General features: G+C 40.9%; 2 protein-coding genes across 9 annotated transcripts in view; one reads left to right on the top strand and one right to left on the bottom strand.

Moving 5' to 3' along the window:
* HABP2 (hyaluronan binding protein 2) overlaps positions 1-4,852 on the top strand; it is a gene marked incomplete in the record, with an annotated part of 39,287 nt that extends 34,435 nt beyond the window's left edge. Inside the window, 2 exon segments of the mRNA XM_034777522.1 lie at positions 2,016-2,161; positions 3,058-4,852. Of these exon segments, the coding sequence (XP_034633413.1) occupies positions 2,016-2,161; positions 3,058-3,234 (323 nt within the window).
* The window catches only part of NRAP (nebulin related anchoring protein), a 62,459-nt gene continuing 45,037 nt past the window's right edge, over positions 4,634-22,055 (bottom strand). For 6 of the 8 annotated variants that reach the window (XM_034777513.1, XM_034777516.1, XM_034777515.1 and 3 more), the window contains 13 exons: positions 20,283-20,480; positions 19,224-19,328; positions 18,050-18,148; positions 17,200-17,304; positions 16,728-16,835; positions 15,046-15,357; positions 11,890-11,994; positions 11,129-11,227; positions 10,901-11,005; positions 8,303-8,410; positions 7,269-7,580; positions 6,362-6,514; positions 4,634-5,109 (listed from right to left, as the gene is read on the bottom strand). In XM_034777513.1, the coding sequence (XP_034633404.1) occupies positions 5,008-5,109; positions 6,362-6,514; positions 7,269-7,580; positions 8,303-8,410; positions 10,901-11,005; positions 11,129-11,227; positions 11,890-11,994; positions 15,046-15,357; positions 16,728-16,835; positions 17,200-17,304; positions 18,050-18,148; positions 19,224-19,328; positions 20,283-20,480 (1,911 nt within the window). In that variant the 3' untranslated portion in view covers positions 4,634-5,007. Of the gene's footprint in view, positions 5,110-6,361; positions 6,515-7,268; positions 7,581-8,302; positions 8,411-10,900; positions 11,006-11,128; positions 11,228-11,889; positions 11,995-15,045; positions 15,358-16,138; positions 16,560-16,727; positions 16,836-17,199; positions 17,305-18,049; positions 18,149-19,223; positions 19,329-20,282; positions 20,481-22,055 lie in introns of those variants that run through there. The other 2 variants (XM_034777517.1, XM_034777520.1) reach the window with 2 other exon arrangements.

The raw sequence follows: 22,055 nt of genomic DNA, 5'->3' as shown, positions 1-22,055 counted from the left end.
TGATATCGGTAAGCTCCCACAGTGTTGCAACATGTGTGGCAAACTCTTTGACGAGGCATTGTTTGTTGGATGGACCTTTTCACTGATGAAAACTGAGGTGTGGTTTCTATGGGCTGCACCTCTCTATGGGACTGATCCTGCTGTCACTGAAATCAACGGCAAGACTCCTGCTGACTTCAATAGTGCAAGGACAGGTTCTAGAAAAGATGAAGCCAGTGTGTGATTATGTACAGTGTAGACATTCTAGATTTTCAGGATGGTTACATAAACAAGTAGGTACATAGTAGAAGAGGGCAGCATCCAGTAACTGGTACAAATAGTAGATTTCGGGCATTTGCACAGGGCACATGTGTACATTGTAGACTGATAAAGATGAAAGGGGATTAAAATTAATCAAGGTATTCTTTGTTACCCTATGTACAGCTTTGCTTAAGCTGAAGCCAGTTGATGGCCATTGTGCTCTAGAAACGAAATACGTAAAAACAGTGTGTTTACCCAATGCTCCATTTCCTGATGGGACTGAATGCTACATCTCAGGATGGGGAGTTACTGAAACAGGTAAGGTATTTGATGGTTGGCTGATCTCAGTTATATCCATGTTAGCATAGAGTAACTCTCTCAGCAGAGTTGCTCTGCAATTCCCTGGATCAGAATCTAGACCCTCGTATCTAAAATTCAGATTAAGCAAAGAAATTTAACCAAAAACTAAGCATGTATTAACCTGTCTAGGTAAAATAAGTATTGACTTGAACCTTTATCCAGTATCCAAACCTTTCTGGGAAATCTGAAAAAATTCCATTAACCTTTTTCTTTGCCACCTGACACAGCGCTTCTTGGCTTCATTCAGAGCCAAAAATAGAAGCACCAAGGCGATGCTTTACTTATAGTATTTCCAGACAGGACCAGGTCCTGGAACTCTTGCAAGTTTTCCATACCTCTGAAGCTTTTGATAAGCAGCATCTGGATTTGTTTGATGCTTCTACAAATCAAACATCCAAATCATTTCAAGTTCAAGCAATTCTACCCAAAACTTTACTGCAGCCAGTAACTCTGAGTGGGAATTATGCTTTTTTTAAAAAAAGATAATGGCAATTTTCTGAAAAATGTATTTTCTCATAGTCCACTTGATATGTTGCTGTAAAGTAACAGAAGGACAATGTTTTAGGTGTCTTAGTACTTTGCAATTGATAGTCTGATATGACACATAGGGCCAAATTCTACCTGTTGATGTAACTCCCATTGAAGTCAACAATAGCAAAGCATGCCCATTTGTTCAGAATGCACCAATAGAATGTAATGGATAGTTTAAAAAAATATCTAAATTGAGCAGTTCTTCTATTTGTTTTAATTATTTATTTATAAAACCAATTACCTTATAAGTGTTCCCATTGTCTCTCTTTGTCTGAAATCTCTGAATAGAATTATTATTAGCATTTCAGGAAATCACTGAGATGGTGAAATGTTTCCTGTAACTCCGGAGTAAGACCAAACTTATAAGCCACATAAAGTACCCTTAAGTAGCTTCAGATGTGGTGCTTTGAATCGGTGGCTATATCACCTTTTGATGATATGTTATGTCTTTAGAGTCCCATTATCTCCTTTAAATATTGTATGATTTTTACCTTGTTTGTCTTTCTCATTATTTTGAGTGTTGAAAAATATATAGTGGCTTGATTTTCAGAAGTGCTGAGCACCTACAAATCCGATGGAAGTCAATGGAGGCTGCAGGTGATCAGCACCTTTGAAAATCAGGCCATTGAATGCCACTAGCAAATGTGTAGATGCAATGACCAAATCCTGTAGACCTTCCTCTGCCTCTAGTCAGGCAAATCTCCCAATGACATCAATGTTCTGAGTGAAGTTCCCAGGCACGGGCTCTAACTAAATTTGTATAATTTCAGACAGACTCCCCCTTACCCCATCCAAATTACAAACAAACTCATAGATTAAAAACATAACATGAAGTGGGGAAGGGGAAGGTGACTTTCCGCATTTTCCTGGCACACATCTTGTAGGTGAAGGATCTCGTCAGCTGTTAGATGCCAGAGTAAAGCTGATCTCCAAGACGCAGTGCAATGCACGGTGCGCATATGATAACAGACTGGATGAAAGCATGCTTTGTGCAGGAAATCTGCAGGCACCAGGAATTGATACTTGTCAGGTCGGTTGCTTTTTCTGTATTTGAACATTAATTTCTCTTTAAAAAAAAAAATCACATAAATAGTCAGGTTGTGCAGCGTAATGGCTCTGGCAGGGTACTATATATGTCTCTGTTTCTCCTATCAACACATTAAAACAACCTTCTTCTTTCTTCAGTGTGATTTGAGAGAGATATTCCTAGAACTAATGTCATCACTATCAGTGACAAAGAAGGTTTAGAGGTTCCATTGGAAAAATTCAAAAGTTCAGATGCTTACCCAGAACTCTTCTTAATGCAGATACCTTCTAATCTTTTTCTCTCTCTCTCAAATCTATCAGATTCTTCTTTGTCATGAGCACCAGCCCCCCAACTTGATCTTCCTCATTAGAGCTCATATTCATGGGGGAAGTCAGGATTGATTTACTCTGTTACTCTCGTGTAAATCTGAAGCCACTTCAGGGTTGAACTATTGTAACACAGCAAAACCTGGCTCAGTATGCCTTTGGGGTTTTTCCATAAAACCTTTAAATGAAAACAACAAAACTAAAAACTCCCTTTTACAGATGTTTTGATACACAAGCTGAATCTGCCCGTATAGTTATGAATCAAGGTTATGACCAGAATGCCAAGTGACTTCCATTCATGACTCTGGAAATGTCATGTGAACTTGTGAGATTTCCGCCAGTTTGAGCCAAAACTTCACAAGAACAGTTTGAGTTTTCAATGTCATTTTACCAGAATCCAGAGAAGTGTCCTAAACCTAATCAGGATCTAACCACCACCACCTTAGCACATCTGTATAAAAAAAAAATCATTCAAAACCTCAAAAGCTTGTGCTTGAGAGAGAAATGTTGTTGTTGGGCAACATTTTGCTTTATTTTAGGATGCAAAGAATGGCTTTTTTTTTTTCTTCTCAGGGAGATTCTGGAGGTCCTCTAACCTGTGCACAAAATGGTTCCTATTATGTCTATGGAATTGTGAGCTGGGGCGAACAGTGTGGCATAAAAGATAAACCAGGAGTTTATACCCAAGTGACAAGATTCCTCAATTGGATTAAATCAAAAATTCAGCAGGAATCCGGTTCACGCGAGTAAGCGACACTTTCTGGAAAGGCAAATGGTAAACCTGAGAAATTTAATTTTCTTTATCCCTCCTCCAACATTATTGATGGCACTGTGACCATGACAACATATCCAAGATGGCGGTGGCTCTAGAGAAAATAGCAATAGCTGCTGCTTCAGACCTCATGCATCAACTCAAATTTCAATCTCCGGTGAACAGTACCAATGTACGTATGTAATATTTAGCTGAAAACTGAAACTCCCGTAGATTCTTTTAATGTCTTTTAGTGAATTAAAGGGCTTGATCCAAAGTCCGCTGAAGTCTTTTGATGGATCAAATATAAGGAACGAGAGCTGCTCTGCTTTGCCCAAAATCAATTGGACAGTCATTTTCTTCTGAGATTTTTGTCTTGTAAAACACCTATGCATGTGAACAGCTTTGCACCGCTAAGTATTCCCATTGACGTCACTGGTACTATGCACATGCATAAAGTCACTCACATACATGTGTTTGTAGGCTCAGGGCCCAATTTGTGTATCTCCGGCTGTCAGCAAATGGATGTAAAATATTTCTATAATGTAAATCTAAATTATTTCAAAATGATTTCAAAAATGTTAATGATTTTTTCTGTTTTGTTCCACTTTTCTTCTTTGTATCTGATGATAGCTGAATTATTTACTAAACCTAGATTATAATCTCTTAATTGTTAGACATAGAACTGGAATTTCTTTTTACAGATAGAATTGCATATTTTTGTTCAGTTATTCTGCAGTCTTTAAGGAAAATTTGCAAAATATGGGATTGACGTTAATTCTGAGATGGAAGGATGCCCACTGGTTTATGTGAAGAGTCGGTCTGCAAAGTGTAACAATGTCTCTCTCATTTGGGTATTTTTGGCTTTTTATGGTTGATTATAAACCAGTGGTTCTCAAACTTTTGTACTGGTAACCCCTTTCACATAGCAAGCCTCTGTGTGTGACCCCCCCCCCTTATAAATTTAAAACACTTTAACACCATTATAAATGCTGGAGGCTGACAGCTAGTGACCCCCCCTCCCATGTAATAACTTCGTGACCCCCTGATGAGGGGTCCCAACCCCCAGTTTGAGAACCCCTGTTTTAAACCTCATGCCATTGGGATGGTCTATAAACAGCCCCATAATCCATCACAAGCTATTCCCATTGCAATAATTTTGAACCACCCTCTTCAGCAGAAGCCTCAGGTACTAATTGTGATCTCTGTCAATCAGGGATCACTCCTCTGAAGTCCCTTAAAGAATACGACCAAATTAATCAATGCTAATTTAGCTTCCATCAGCCCTTGTCTTGTGCATATTCACCCACCAAGAGATTTTTAAAGCCTTATCTTGTGTCCTTTAATGTCAAGGTGCCAATAAACCAGGAACCAATTCTAAAATATCTAAAGGCATCATTTATGGAAACAACTGCATTTGATTTATTCAATACAAATGATTTTACATTCTACAAATCAGGGCTTATTAATCTTTAGTACAAAGCTGAGCCGGCCAGTCATCTAGTACTAATTTCATTGACAGCCATAAATAAATACCATACTTTGTATTACATACACTTATAAATCACTTGTCTTAAAGTATCCACACAAAAATATAAAGATCAATATTAAATTGCAGGGTCTGTGTGGTTGTTATTTTTTAAAAGAAACGGAAATTCACCAAAACAGTTCTTAGATGCCATCTACTGTGCTCCTTAGTCAGGAAAGCAACAGGACAAGCTGAAAAAGCAAAACGTTTTCATGTAAGCTTCAGTGCTGCCTCATCTTTCTATTCATTTCTTAAACAGCGGCATTTTCCTCCGCTTGACTTGCAGAATTTCTGAAGCATCAGGGTTGACGCTGACCTGCTGGGATCCTCCTGCCTCTGCCCGCTCCTGCAAAACCAAACCAACTAAGTTGTGGGGAAGAGCCAACATAAAAGGAGTGTTTTATTATCGAGTCACAGCTGAATTTAAAAAAAATCCACCTGGCACAAAAATGAGCAAAATAAGGATTAATACTGCACTTAGGCCAAACTCCTGCCCTTAGCTATGTGAAAATAGCTAACATAGTTGTGTAGCTGAGGGCAGAATTTTGCTACTGGGTCCCCATTTCTAATTTACACCCTAAATAAGGAGCAAGCAGTCGAGAGCGATGAGGAGGTGTCTCTGTGTGGGGCTCAAGCAGTCATTCTATGCAAGCTGTCTTATTCAAGTAATAGACTTATAATTATTCCCCCCTCATCACTTTGCAGATGGGGAGTATACGATGTGTGTCTTATATTTCTCTTGGGCTGGTCTTGTTGCGAAAGATAAACTTTAAAAGAAACAACAAATGAAAATGGAATGCTGCCATTTCATTGGAGCATAATATTTAACAGTATCCAGGATACTACCAGCGTCATATGCTCCTCTGCGATGCAGCGGTGTGAAGAAAGTAACAAATTAGGGGCCAAATCTGAGAATGGGGAGACAGGAAATGCTGAAGAATCTCCACCCTCCCACTCCATGCGTTAGGGGCTTTAATCCGCTGCTCCCTGTAGAGCTGCAGAGTGCTGCATGTTCCTCCCACATCCAGGTAGATCTCGAAACAGAAATCATCCTGCAGTTACTGCCATAACACTGCTACAAGCCCACCTAAAGGGGCTTTCAACATAGCTGTCAGAAGGGATTCAATGGCAGAATAGTTCCTAAAGGCATCTTGCTGAAATTAGGGAAAGGGAAGACCAGGGGAGCCATGCAGGGACTCTGAGCCCCCTGCTCTCCAGGAGTACCAAGATCCCTGTGGACCGAAAGCTATTCATAGGACAAAACCCTCTGTGCATTCCACAGGGGAGCCAAATCCCGTTCACCCTATGGAGTTTCCTAGCCCCGCCCTGAAGGCAGACCCTTCATGGAGAGTGACCTGTGCTCTCCTCCCTAGAGGAGATGCCTCTAGATTAGGGTTGAGGCACAGTGGTAGGGTTGTGTGGGGAAAGCATGAATGGACACTGCCCTTGTTCTGTGCTTAAATAACAGGGAGACCGCAGTCTCCAGGGCCTCCATCTGGTCGCTTTTACAAGCGCTCAATGGGATGACTGCTCAGATCCTGTCTAGGGGACTGTGTTGTGTCAGTGGTTTTGTGAGAAGTGCGGTTTATTCCACTTACCACTCCTTGTTCAGATTGGCCATAAGTACCCTGAGGTGCCATTCCCTGAGCAGATGCCAGCTCCGCAGCTCTTCTTGCCATTTCCACTTTATAAGAGCCTGGGGGAGTCCAGCCAATGCCTCTGATCCAGTTCAAGTCAGACTTGTATTTGACCTGGAAAAATGCAATAGACACCATTGGGTATTATCGGGTGTGGCTCTAGTTAGACCACACACATTAAAGGTTAGACCTGACCAGGGCCGGCTCCAGGCACCAGCTGAGCAAGCTGGTGCTTGGGGCGGCAGATTGTTCGAGGCGGCATTCTGCCCAATCCTAGGACGGCACGGCCGCTTTTTTTTTTTTTTGTTGTTGTTCCGCCCCGGCCGCCCCTGTAGGGGGCGGCGGTGCGGAGAACCAGAGCGCCCTGCAGGGCAGTCCTTTTCCTTCCCTCCCCGCCGACCGGAGCAGAGCCCTCGCGGCAGGCTGCAGGAGGCGGCGCAGCGGGAGGGGCCGCGTGGCAGCGCCCCTGCCGTAGCCCTGGCCGCCCCCTTCTTTCTCTCTCCCACCCACTCCCTCCCCCTTTCCCCCGCCAGCCGATCCCCCTGTACCCGCGCTCCGGCCGTGCTGCAGGGTTTTTTTTTGCTTTGCCGTTCTGGCCGCCCCGTTTATTTTTGGTTTTTTTTTGCTTGGGGTGGCCAAAAAGCCAGAGCCGGCCCTGGACACGACACACGCCAGGTCCTACAGGATCAAGAATCAAACAACTATTTATTCTTAGAAAGCGGATGCTCCTTTTTTTTTTTTCTTACAGTAAGATTTCTGTAACAATCAAGACTAGTAAGCAGGGAGGGGTCTACCAGGACCACCAAGAGTAGCTGATAGCACCTGAAGCGAGTGCTGCAAACATAGCCTGTAGTGCACATATACTTACATCACTCTGGAGTTTGTAGGCCTGTTTTGCATGCTTCAGATTCAGCTGCTCGGGATCACAAGTGTACTGGGGCAGGGGCTGTTTGTAGTTTACATTGCTGATTAGCTGCTGGCTCTTCTTAGCATGGATGAATCTGGGCTGATTCATGTGACTCGTGAACTGTGTCCTGTTTTGGGCAAACTCCTTCTTGTATTGGTTGTCGCTCTGGAGTTTTCCCACCCTGATGAAGTGCCTCATTCTGGGATCGTCATTCACATTACGGAATCCGATCTGTTGGCCTTTATCCCTCAGGAAGGCCTCTCTGTACCTGAACTGCAGGGTGTTGGAAAAGGAAATCTCATTTGCACATCATACAACTGCCTTATGAATTGAATTCCCGCCCCGCCCATCAGTCGCTCTCTCTTCAGCAGGCACAGGGTCCCCTCCGTGCACTTAAACCAAGAGGAGTCTGAGCCACGTGTGTGTATATTTTTTGGTAAAAAAAAGCCATTATTTATAGTACAACTATGTAACCACAGTAGAATAAACTCTGTGGTAATTGTTAAAGAAACAGGAAAAATGTGTGAAGCCACCACCCCTGCCAATGTAGGACCATTTCTTGGAGAGCTGTCTACTTTTTCCCTTGAGCTGGCTAGTCCGTTTATAAATGACTCAAGCAACGCAGCTTCTGTTACTGCAATTTCTTCGCCTGTGTGTTCACAGGGGGGCCCAACGTCTTTTGCGTTCACACTCACTCAATCTAATAAGTGGCCTAGGTAAGCCCACTATTTTGACTAATCAAAATCGTGTACCCAATTTACAGTACTAGATCATCAGAAACCTACTCCCCATGACTAGGTCCTTTAAAAATACTCCTGTCACGTACTGTATATTATTAAATGGCATTCCTAGAGGAAAACTTCCAACTTAATTCTGCACAAACATCTGGTTTGACTACATAACCACCTCACCCACACTGGCTTCCAAGGCCCACTTTTTATGTCAGGGTTTAATGGCTTTGTAGGGGTGTATTTTGTAAACTGAACACTTCTTACATCACTGGCAATTTCTCTTGAAGCTTTAGCGGTCTGGAATGGGATGGCCTCCAACCTAAAATCATAGCCAGCTGCCCTGGTCTGTTCCCAGGCTATTTTATACATTTTCTGTGTTAAAAAGAAGAGGAGAAAACAGTCAGTTTATTAAATCTATTTTTGTGGCTGCAGTAATAAATGTTTTATTCTAAAGGATTCATTGTCATGATGCATCTGGACAGCAATCTCCAAAGATTTGGGATCAGATTCTATGCACTTCAGTTTCTTTCCTATTGAACATAATGATGAAATCTCTCATGTCTAAATACAACCATCAGGCTTTCTTTTTACATTTTCACATGGATTGGTTTTGATTTTATTGAGTTTCTATTAGCGACTTTGATGCATCAGGCACATCAATATTGCATCGATATTGCCCTTATTCTGTCTTTTGATGCATCCACTTGTAGTGCCTTGGGTTTTGTGTCTTCAGAATTTCAGGACCAGAGTTTCAGTAACCAGTCATTTCAAGCTTTTCTAATGTGCTCTGTTTCAGTCCCATGTTACATGTGGTTTCATTAACTCATCTGGAATAACATCTGCCCGTAACATATTGGATATGACTTTGAGGCTGTGAAATGCATTCTCAAAGTGAAAGTGCTCTAGTTCTGGTTCTTTTCCAAGTAGTGGTATTTATACAATAGCTTTCAGAGTGGATAGGATGCAGTGTCAAATCCTATGTGCTGGCTACATAAACTGCTGTATCTGATTCTTTTTAAGTCTCAGCGGACACTTCTATTTTTTCCCTTTCTCATTTTATTCACCTGCACCCTCTGAGGCTGCAGTCTAGTTTTTCTGATGTATGTTTTACACCTGAGCATGTCACCAATATACATTTCAAGTTCTAAAATACATTAACCTATTTCTTATGTTTTGCAAGTGAAGGTGGTGGTTGTGCAAGACAGCAACTGAGCCAGCGGACGTTCTGAACAGTTACAGGATGGGAGGCGGCAGTGCAAGGCCCACTAATGTGCCCTAGTCATGGTTCAGTCTCCAGACCCAATCTGCCCCTTGCTCCTCTGCTGAGAATTCCAACCAGGAAGTGGAAACTGGGAGTGTTGTTTTTCATGTGCGGACACCTACGATTGGACTGAGGCCACTCAGTAGCCTGCAGATGGCATGCAACTTTTGGTCATTATTAGCGTGGGCTTTATAAAACGACCTGCTGCAATGTGAAGCCAAAGATCCTTAGTCTCTCCCCAACAATGACATTTGCCCAGATTCTGAACTTGTACCCACAATGCCCCTTTACATTTAGTAACTGCTGGGTGCAGGCTGTATGCTACATCACAGTCATTTCCTGTCTGGCTTTTTTTTTTATGTAATCTCTCAAAGCTTTTGCGTTGCCACTGTGAGTCTTAATATTATTACATGGGTCCTTTGATCTGGAACCCCAGGAGTCATTTTCTTTATCACAGTGTGCAGAGTTTTGTCCTCATCCTCACACATTACATCCATTTGATTCATAGTTATCTCCACAGCTTTAAAATATCAATGGTTTTTTGTGCACTGTAAGGTCATTCTCCCTCCACAGCCTTCCATGTGCAGCACATGGTCCAATTCTGTAAATACCACAAACAATTTGATGTTTAATGAAAGGCTACAAAGATCTCCATGTCCTCACCGCTCCTCTGGTAATGCTAGTTCAAAATGTTGGTATCTTGAGAAGAAACATTACATGCAGATCTGACAATTATGAGATTTGTCAAGTTGTGGCAAAACGGCTTTAGCTGCGTGAGCAGCAGATCGTCTTTACTCTTTTCCTCAGACATGAGTGAGGGGGTTTGTAAACCAACAAATTTTCCTCCCCGTATTACAGAGGATAACAAGAAATGTATTTTTTAGGCCTTGCTTGTATCTCCATAACTGGCCTTTCAGCCAGATTAAGGCTTCAAATTATACAATAAAATCTTACATGTATATAGCACCCTTCACCCAAAGCACATTGTGAATTAATGTAGATCCAAGGATCTCTCTGCCCATCACTGAAATGTAGCCCCCAAGAGACCAGCTGTTTAACAGCACATGGCATCACAAGAAGTTAGGGACAGAAATACTGCCGGGGCCTGCACTGTGGAGACAGAATCTGTTAACCCAACTCTGCTTGGCTGGCACAGCTGCACACACACAGGTGACTAGTGTGCTAAAAGGATCAGTTCAGGCCAAAAGGTGTCCCCCCGCCATGCACACAAATTACATATCCCGGGACAGAGACTATTTTCCCAAAGGTGATTGAATGGATCTTAATTTGCCCAATAATCACAACTGGATTGAAAGATAGAAATTCCTGATAGCTTTCCACTCTACCAGATAGAATTGCTTCTCAAAGGAGAAGAGGAGAGTTTTATTTCTCTGGTCAATAAAACTATACAGCCTTCCAATCCCATCTGGACTCAGGTATGTCTCTGTTGTCCTCTGGCTTTTTCATTTTCAGTCAGGCTCACCAAAGGGCACCTTAACTTCTGTATCTAGAGGAAAACTTCCTAAAGCCTGTTTTCCTTAATTAAGCAGTCCAGTGTATTACAAAGTCTACCGCCTGAAATGAAATGATCTGTCACTTACATCACTGATATGAAGTGCATTCAGGCGGGCTCTGACAAAATCTGGGTGGTCAGGAGGCAGGGTGTATCTGTGCATTGCATCAGAGTCTCCAGATCTGTACAGCCTCTGTGAAATCAAAAAGTATTCAGCGTGACGACTCTGGTGCTGGCAGCAGTGTTGAGGAAAACCAATTGATGCATGACAATATAACAAAAGGTTTAAGGTCTATTACAGTAAAAGGAAACATACATCACTGCACTGGATGTAGCTATGCTTCGCGTGGATCAGGTCTGGAGAGTCAACCACTGTGGTGAACTTCATACTCCCTGGCTTCTGACGATACTTTGCCTGCAAGTGAAAAAAACAAGAGGCTTCTATTAAATAGTGATCAATGAGAATTTTGCATATGTGACAACAGGAACAAAATGAAAAAAAAACAAACAAACCACTATCCTCAAACCATGCTGTTAAAAACAAAGTGTTTTTCCTTTAGTGCCAACCCTTATTTTAATGCTGGCAAATGTGGTTCCAATGTGCCACTGCAGTGTGCACAAATAAAAGTTTCTTTTCTTTTTGCAAACAGGAGTTTGCTCTAACAAATTCACTTCTTATATACAGATCTCATAAACTCTAGTTAGGTACACAGTTTCTGCAGTAATAAATGATGCTGATTAGGCTAAATCACCCTCCTGTCAATGTTATGCGCAATAGCATGCAATTTAAAAACCTGTAGCTCATCCGCTTAGCATTTCATACTGGCGTTTACTGCATTTATTTGTTTACATATTTTGTTTTTAGACAAGCATGTCCGTTGGAATAGAAAATATGCCACGAGTGTCACAAGTGGACGCTCATCTCCCATACTGCTCTTTGGTAACTTACGCTTTGTATAAACAGGCTCCCACATCAAAAGGAAATGATAAGCTACATTCGTAAGTGTCATGTAACGAGGAGCCTTGATGGTAAACAATTCCTACAGACGTGCCAGCCCATAAAAAATGTATCAGTACCTCACTGATGAGCTCTCCAGCCTTCTTTACATTTTCTATCTGTGGAGATCTTAGAGCCAGCCAACCAACCCCTTTCATGAAGTTCAGGTCTGCTTTATAGCGAGACTGTTAAAAATGAAAATGGTTAGCTTTTCTCAGTTTTGCACCCGCAGCTATTAGGTTTTTTAAAAAGACTGCCCGATCCATATTAAACTTTTTGACTTTTTCATTCTCCATGCATATATCACGTCATAAAACCAAACTGTTTGCATTTCTTCATTCCACCAGGAATTAAATAATGAATCATATTCAAGTCACGAGAGGAGGCCTCACAAGTGAATTAACATGATTCAAAGCAGAAATAACCTGTTTCTATGGATGTAAAAGATCCCTTTTTAAAATACTTATTTGAAGTAGGTTCAACTCAGCAATACTAATTATTTTATCCAATGCATGTTTTCTAATTAGCCTGACTTTGTAAGAGGACAGCAGTTCTCTGCTCTATATGGTTTAGAGCCCCATCTACAAAGAGAATGGGCTAACAAAATGAATAGGGCCAATTGTTAAAGCAAATGGAAGATTAACAAGAAACCTCGAGGTTCTCGTCCAGATTCTGCAAGTGACCCATTGTGTGACTTTGACCAAATCATTGAACAGTTCCATGTCTCCAGCTCTCCATATTTAAAATGGAGAGAACAGCAATTACTTATTTCAAAGGGGGGCTGCAAAGCTATCAAACGTCTCTTGGCTCCTCAGGTGACAGGTGCTGTATAAGTGCAGAACTTTTATTCTTACTGGGTGGTAGATGGGACGGCAAAATCTGTTGTTTCATCTGATAAACTCCTAGATTATTTGGGTGACATCCCTCATCAAATCATCTTGATTATTTTTCTGGCTTACTCATAACATTTCTAAACACATGAGGCCACATCCCGAGGTCTTTATCAATTCTTTACTCAGTCCCTAACAGAGAAACTCTTATGAACTCCAGTGGCAGTTTACCGTGTAAAGATTGAAGGGTTTAGACCATAGAAATGTTACTTTCATGTAATGTAATGCACAGGTTATCATAGTTCCTCTATATCAGGGCTCTGTGTGCCATTTGGTCCCTGATGTGATTTCAGGCCACAAGAGGGGATTGGATGGAAAGGTAGCAAAGGACTGGTGTAAGACAGGCAGCCTGCAACAGCCCCCCAAATGCCATTCCAATGGCAGGGAAGCATCAGAGCACAAGGGTACTCCAGCCAGGCTCTTGAAACCATTGTACACCTCTATACCACTACAGAACTCCTCTACACAGGAGTTGAGAACACCTCAAGAACTGAAAGGGACTTATTCCACAACTGACCATCCAGCCCCTCACCAGATAGGACCCATTCCCCACCTAACCAAACACAACAAGAGCTTGCAGGACAACCCAGTCACCATCACCACTGCAGATGTGAGGACCAGCTATCAGATAGAGGGAGCTGCCAACAGAAGTCTCGGTGATATGCTGAGAGGGTTGGTAAGCATGGTGAGTGATGGGGACAAGGCTGGAAGGCGGGGTGGAAGGACTGATGGATTTGAGAAGGGGAGCACATGGAACTGAGTGAGGTTTTGGGGTGGGTAGAAGTGGGCGGCGTATGGAATTGATGGACAGGTTGAGCAGAAAACAGAGTATTTTATGCAAGAAATATGATATGTTGCTGACTGCAGGGGAACATTTTGAGGGACTCGGTGAAACTTTCAGCAATACAATCCCAACCCAAAAGAAGTTGGCAATGCCTGTTTTTTCCCCAATGTACTCTCTAGTGATTAATGTCTGTGTGTAAACTCTGTGCTACTGTCAAAGCAGAGAGGAAAGAAATCTAAGGCTCCCCCCTCAACACAAATTAAGCCCCCTGCTAATGGCTCTCTTTTTACATTGGGATCCTCCAGTTTCCACTTGCAAATCTTTTGCTTTCTTTCCACTCTAACAAAGAACAAAGACAATTGGATACATTTATAACATAGAGAGGCAAATCCAACAGGGATCCTTCCATCGGATCGTTGGCTTTCATCTGAAGAGATGAAGTGCATAAGACTCTTTCAAGGTGCCTTTTGTTGCAAAGAAGAGTACGGTTGGGATGTTACATTGTAGGTACAGTAAGTAAGAAAGCAAGATGCAAGCTCTCCAGAGCTTTGATTGCTGTTCAGACGCTCTCATAAATGGACTGTCTACTAATATTTCTTCATCCAGATCAATTGAATCTAACAAATATCCTATCATTTGACCTCAATCAGACCTGGAGTTCAGCAAACAATCAGTTCCCTAAAGATGTATTAAGAATTAGATCAACATCACAAGCTACATTCTTACACTGTATCATTCAACCTCGCTTTTCCCATGCAACAAAAAGGCAGCCAAAGGAGCTTTGTGATATGTAGTTAGTTATCAATTAAAGAAAACCTTTGTGGCCAAACTGTCAAAATGTGGCTATTTGCATGCGGGCAACTTTATACACCTCTACCTTGATATAACGCTACCTGATATAACAGGAATTTTGATATAACGCGGTAAAGCAGTTCTCTGGGGGGGGTGGGGCTGCGCACTCCGGCGGATCAAAGCAAGTTCGATATAACGCGGTTTCACCTATAACACGGTAAGATTTTTTGGCTCCCGAGGACAGCGTTATATCGAGGTAGAGGTGTATATGCAGTCACCTGTGCACACAATTTTTGAGTACTTTCAGTGCCATATGTGAACAATAGTACGTACATGGGCAAAACCATTTGCAAGTGCAAATGGAGCACGGGTATGGCCTGTGTAGAGTTTATCATTTACCTAACACACTGGTGTGCAAAATCTGCATGAAACAAGCCATTTGCATGTGTAAATTTGTACATAAGTAATTAGAAGCTGAACTGACTCCTGTTTGAAAATTTGGCCATTGATATTACGGTCTCCATTTGCAAAAGCCTCCACAATTGAGACTTGCAAATTAATCTCTGAACATGCAACCTCCTTCCCAGTGCACATTTGTGCCTGGAGAAGATGTGGATCTTGCTGTGCATGTGATCAAACATTTTGTAGATGCACATGTAGGAGTTTGCAGGCACATTTTCAGTGTCTGGCATCAACTTGTGGTTTGTGTCACCGGTAAGTTTTGCTGTTTCTAAACCTGTTTGCAATTAACAAGAGGGTTCTGTCTTTACCTCACTCTGTAGCATGTGGGCTCTCTTTGCCCACTGCATCTTCAAGTCTTCAGGTAGTGCTGTATACACATGGAATCTTTTCCTATAATCTTGCTCGCTCACTAAGGCCTGGGCCTTCCTAGCATGGACTAGATTCACCATGTCCATGGGCAGATGGTACTGAGACCAGATCTCCTGGGACCCTTTCTTATACTCCTGTTCGCTTTGCAACTTCCCAGCATGGAAGCAGTGTAGCAACCTGGTGTCATCCACAACGCTTCTGGCACCGATGTGCTTTCCTCTTTCCATCACAAAGTTGTGCTTGTATTGACACTGAAAATAAAAGGATAAGGTGCTTAACAAGCATGCTTAACTTCAGATTGTGCATTATTATTTTAACTCCCATGAAATTCCCTTTTTAGATACCAATTGTAAGAGGCCAAAAGAGAATGCAAAATCAATCCAAAAGAGAAACATTGTGCACACTGTCTCCAGTTTTTTGGGACCAACTGTTCCTGGACCATAAACTGATTTGAGAGAGAAGCGTAGGGTACAGGTCTAAGCATAAGAATAAGCACCAGGAACGAGTAAATTCTCATTGTAGCTCTGACTATGATTCCCTCTGTGACTGTGCATTTATCCTCTCTGTGAAATAGCAAGGGTTATTGTTGTTGCATAAACAATGTGCAGGGAACTTTAAAGAGAAGGTCCAGGCCTGGCCTGAAGATGTTATAATGTAGTCTAAATGGAATAATAATACTTATCTATCATGCAGGGGAATTGAGGGGATTAAATTACAGTAGCTAATGTTTATCAAGTGCTTTGAAGATGAAGGGGCAAATTCAGACCTGCTGTAAGTGGACGTAATTTTATTACGGAATTGCAGATCTGAGGCTGCAGCCACAAGCACTATATAATCGCTAAGTATAGCTACTTCGTGAAATGTATATACATGTTTAAAGCATTCAGATTTTATTCCCCTGGACATAATAAAATATGCAGCTCAATGCTATGCAAAATCAAATATTTTTATTTCATTTTAATTATAGGTGACTCTTATAATTTGTTTACGAAATCCCTCGTGGGAAAGGAAAGGACTTAAAACTACCTACAGATAAAATAGCACCATGTCCTAATGTGTTCTGAAAATGATAATTCAAACCAGAGAAAATTCTAAAGAGGAGGGACATATGTATTCCTTGCCTGGGAAGTTATTGAGATATACATTTGCATGAGTTCACTAATTTTCAGTGCCCAACTTGAGATGCCTATGACCTGATTTCTGGAGGATCTGAACTCACAGCTTCTTGTGACTTCAGTATGAGTTATAAGTGCTCTGCACTTCTGAAAATCAGGCCCAAGGTGGGTGTCCAAAAACAGGCAGACACCCATAATTAGTGGATACATTGAAAGTTTGGGGCTGAAGATCTAGATAGATTAGAGAGGGGAAGAATTTCCCTACCTTGCACCATACTTAAAATCACTGGATGTTTCCCAGATCTTTGACTGGGTTTGGTTTCTGATTAGCTGTGACTCTTTTTTAAAAAAAAAAAAAATCACACAAAGAATCTCATTCATAAGTAATACAGTCTGTCTCACATAGTTATAGGGTTGCTTTAATTCAGTAAAATCTGCCTTAGACATTGTTTTACATGAAGTTAACAGAAATTAGGCAAGATGGAAGGTTGAATCATTCAACTCACATCACTGGCAATTTCTCTGGAGGCCTTGGCAGTCTGGAAAGGGATCGCTTCCATTGTCAGCTTGTAGCCTTGAGCACACAGATTATGCCAAGACTCTCTGTACTTCGCCTAAAGTGGGAAAGGCACATGTAGATTTCTCTGTTTCATTTTTAAATGCATGAAAGAACGAACAAAGAAACCCTCTTACATTTGTTGTACAGTTAGTGAGTCAATTTCTTACTACCAAAGGGTTTTTTATTATCTATAGAAGATCTTATTATCTCAAACAAACACGTGTAGCTTATTCTTTATGTAGATTTATTTTACTCACATATGTATACGTGCTAATGGCCACAGGTGTACATGCATTCAAATCAGAGAAAACAGAAATGGAATAGATCCAATAGGTCATCTAGTCCTAAACCCCTGCCAGTACAGAACTGTTCCTCAAGGTAAATCCAAATATGCGTAAGGAAAAAAACAAAACACTTACATCACTGAGATTAGCTGCATTTATTCTTGCCCGTGAAAACTCAGGCAGACCTAGGGTTAGTGTGCAGTGATGCAGAATGTCTTCTCCAGCTGCTTTATACAGGCGCTAGGAAAGAGATTCGAGAATATAATTGCCACTCATTTGCTAGAATGTTTAAATAACATAACAGTGCACAGCCTTAAATATTTTGCTAGAACAAAAAGTACAAAAGAAATATACCAAAGCTTACTGCACCTATATATATATATATATATATATATTTATTTTTTTTTTTTTTTTTTGAGGGGAGGGATTGTTCCAAATATCAAGGAAAATATTTCAGAACTGTTAGTTCTATCAGAAATACCAGGAGCAGATATTAGGTAAGAGGGTCTCAAAGGGGGGGTGAACTTTGGGGTGGTTGGATTTTTCCTGAAGTTGGCATGTTTGACAGGTCACGGTGAATTTTGCAAAAATGAGAAAGAGGTTCTTGTTCTCAGATAGCATTAGGTGGGCTCTAATGTTGCTTATTCAGTACTATGCAAATGAACCTCCTCAAAAATGTACTAGAATCTACCTTCTTTGCATTTTGTTTGCTTTCAAGTGGAAAAACCTGATTACAGGACTTCATCTCAAATGGAGGCTATCTATGAAGTTTTAAAGGAGAGATCTGATTGACAAAATGATACTAAATGTTTGTCCGGAAATAATAAAATGTGATCTAACTGTGCCAAAGCACAAATCAATGATGCCTTCTTTCCTTTTGATGTATTATGTTTCTCAGAATGAGGTTCTCTCCCTCCCACTCCTCCTTCCCCAGCTCATTGCATTTTAAAAAGCACATTTTCTGATCCACGTTACTAGAGCCTACCTCATTAGCAATCATGTTGCTGAATTTTGCATGAAGGAGGCCAGGAGAGTCTGTCACCGATGTGTACTTGAAGGAATGTGGCTGCTGACGATATTTACTCTGAGTTCACACACACAAAGAAAAAGGAACAGAAGCACTAAATTGTCTTGTCAGATAAGGGACCTGTCTCCCTAATACTAGTGCTTTGGTTTTACTTCTTGTGCTTAAAATGGTGCTTTGTAAAGAATGTTCATCTATTAACCATTAGGCCAGTTTATCAATTGCTCCCATTAATCTGGTGCATTCATGTCTCATTAGTGACAAAGAAGAACACATAGGGAATATTGTAGGGTTTAAATCAGTGTGCTGCCAAACTTGATGTAGAAATTTTATTATTTTACCTCTTCATGTCACTGGTCCTGACTATTGAAATCAGAGTTTCCTTGTCAAAGGCTCAATCCCTAGTTGCTGCAGTTGAACTTTCCACTTTCAAGCCCTTGGAAAAGTTGAGGTTCCACTTACTTTGAGGAGGTAAGTGAGAATTATGAACAAAAACCAGAGCTCATCACAAGGATCAAAGCACCGGATCTATTCATCAGAGTAGGGCTAGAGATGTGCAAACTCATTTTGCCTAGTTCCAAACCTATTTGAACATGGTCACTGGATTCATCTTTTGCTTTGGAGAAACTAGCAAGGTGAACAGCAGGGAGAGAGCGGAGAAGGAAAAATCAAATTGGAAAATAGGGTGGAAAACAGAATTCTGAGTAGGCAGAATGCAAAACACAGAGAAACGGTGAAAAAAGGAGCAGAGTGGGGGCAGGGAACAATTCAATGTTCAGGTCACTCCAATGTGCCAGCCTAGCTTTTGGGGAATGTTACTATGTGTAATAGAGGGCACAGGTTTCCTCTACACTGGATATACACTTTTTTATATAAAATAATGTATCTTAAAAATACCAACCACATGCGTTCAGAACACAGGAGGAAAAGATTGTGGAAATAGTTAACGAGGTCTGCAAAACCTCGAACTCCATCAGGTTCACCCATGTGAAATGAGAACATTAATGGCGTGATCAAATAAAGGGGGAGGGAGTCTACCATTAATCCAATGAGTCACTTTGCCAACCCAGTTTAATAGACACACATCTGGCGAATTCTTGTTTGTAGTGGAGAAATCAAACCCCTCTTTTGTTACCTCGCTGATGAGTTCAGAAGCTTTCTTCTTTCCTTCAATCTCTAGGGCCCCTGGAGTAATACAGCCAACTCCTTTCATAAAGTTCATGTCAGACCTGTACAAATTCTAAGGGAAACCAAAGAAATGTAATTACAAGTTTGTATTTAAGATGCCCCCTCAGCACCCAGGTAGACACAAACTTACATTTTACAGCATATCTGAGTGAGAAGCCTAGGCTATAACAAGACAGCTCAAATTATCATAAAGGTGTAAAACTGATCGATAGGGGCATACAGAGACGTCTTTCTAAGCAGGGCCGGCTCCAGGCACCAGCCGACCAAGCACGTGCTTGGGGCAGCACCTTGGGGCGGGGCGGGGCGGCGCTCAGGTTTTTCTTTCTTTATTTATTTATTGGTTCGTCGGGGCAGCGCTGGAGGGTTTTTTTTTTTGTTTCCGCAGCGAAGCGCTTAGGGGGGAGTGGGGGCTGGCGGGCACGGCGCTCGGAGGGGGGGGGGGCTGGGGGGGGGGGGGGCGGCGCTCTTCTTTTTTGCCTGGGGCGGCAAAAAAGTTAGAGCCGGCCCTGTTTCTAAGGTACAACACTGCCTGTGGTGGTGTAGGCCCTGGATTTGTAATGAATTGTGTAGTTCAAGATTACATAGTGGGCCAAATTCGTCCTTATTAGAACTCCACTGATCATGTAGATTTAGTCTTAGGCTACAGTTTAGAGGTCTCTTATGAATCAGATTTTTTAAAATTGTATGCAGCCTTCTTCTAGATATATGCACCAATTACATTCAGATTCATGGCAGGTCAGAGGCCACAGGGCAAACAGTTTACACAATCAACAGGGCCTTTAGAAGGCCATCTCACTCATTGCAGAATTCCTTCTATTGTAATTCTTTACTACTCAAGTACCAGACAGATACACGTCTCATTCATCAATGTAATCAAGGGAGAACAGTCCCTGTTTACTCCACAATTGCTGCTCAGATATATGTATCTGTAGATGTAATGGTCTGGAATATAACTATCATGTGTCAGACCCAATAGGATAATGGCACTGGGATGACTTTCATTTACCTCACTCTGGAGTTTATAAGCTTTCTTAGCACACTGCAATCTCACATCATCCGTCACAGAGGTGTACTGGTGAAGTAGTTTTCTGTATTCCTGATCGCTGACCAATGACTGGGCTTGCCGGGCATGCACTAAGTTTACCATATCCAGTGGCAGATGGAACTGGGTCTTCATATGCTCAAAACCTTTTTTGTATTTTACCTGTTAAAAAAATAAATGGATCACTTTATAGACTAAGTTATGGCTTAAAATTCAAGCTCTGATTAAAGGAATAGTCTCCACATTCCTCCAATTTCCTATACAAATCATTCTCTTATTTTAATAAATTCCCCAAACCTAATTTAAGCATACCATGAAATTAGATTACCTGGCAGTCAATTTTTGGCCAAAAAAAGAGTAGTCATCGACATTATTTTAAAATAACTGCAATGTTATCTATATTTGGAGTCCTTTTAAGGCTGAATATAATTAAAGCTAAAAAAATAGGTTATTGGTAAAATTGCAAATCTTACAGTTGATTCTTAAAAACTAATTATATTTTTACAAAGCACTAACAAACTCTTAAAGATATTTCATGATAATAAACCTATAGAGCAATATCTGAACCTTTTTAGAGAAAACCAGAATTAGCCCAGTCATTCACGCAAAATAATTTTAAAGTTCTAACATACTTGGGTAACCTTTTATAAATGTTTACAATTATTTTCACAGGAGTCTTTGCACTACTTAGTTCTGGCTAGAAAAAGATGAAACACTAGAAAAATTCAGAGAAATCTTATTCTCATGAAATTTCCATATGACTTATGCCGACTCAGGAGGTTCAGAAAAACATTCAGAGTTTTTGGTGCTAATCAAAATGATGTAATAAGCTTGATGGGTGGTGCAGATGGTTCTTTATTATTTTATTAAAATCTGCTCCAAACTGACCTTTTTTTTTAGGTTTTCAGATCACTAGAACGAATAACCATTGTTGGGTTTACAACAAAAAATATGATGTTCTCACCTTGATACAACAAAGCATTCCAGTACAAACCCAATCCAACAGTTGTTGAAGTTCATGGAAACATTCCTATCTACTTCAATGAGTGCTGGTTGCATTGAGTGCCCCTCATGAATAAAACTTTTAAGCATGTGACTAGCCCTATTGACTTCAATAAGACTACTCATGTCTTAAACTCATACAATTGAGTAAATGCTTTGCTGGATCAGGATCATAGGGTCTGATCCTGAGTGGCACTGGGTAGCCACAATTCCCATAAGAAGTCAATGAAAGTTATGGTGCTCAGCACCTTTCAAGACCAGGACAATATACTGAATGTATGACAAAAGAAGCAACCTGAAATTCCATATGTGCATTCAACATATAGGCTCTATAGAGTACAGTAAGCAGAAAATACTCAATGTAAAAGTTAGATCTCCAAATTATATAGTTTAAATCCTTACATGAAAACTGGTAATTCTTCTTAATCATTTATAATTGTCCCTTGGTGATATATATATATATATATATACAGAATAACATACTGTATATCTGGAAACAGTTGCATGGAGTAAGAGGCCTGTAGAGAGAATACAGTGTAGGGCTATTTTACACCCAGATTAATAATAATTTATTTAATGTAAAAGAATAATAATAATGCATTAATGTGAAGTATTTAGCCAGTGAAAAGGAAGACTTGAGTCTTATGTAATATGCCAGAGAACCTATCCATAGCAAAGTCTGTTTTCCATGGTCATTAGAAAATTGTTTCTACGTGTTCCTTCCCAGGTCCTTGT

This window comes from Trachemys scripta, chromosome 7 (genome assembly GCF_013100865.1).
Source record: "Trachemys scripta elegans isolate TJP31775 chromosome 7, CAS_Tse_1.0, whole genome shotgun sequence".
Classification (NCBI taxonomy): Eukaryota; Metazoa; Chordata; order Testudines; family Emydidae; genus Trachemys; species Trachemys scripta.
Note: the sequence above shows the minus strand (reverse complement) of the source record. Positions and strands in the feature narration are given on the sequence as shown.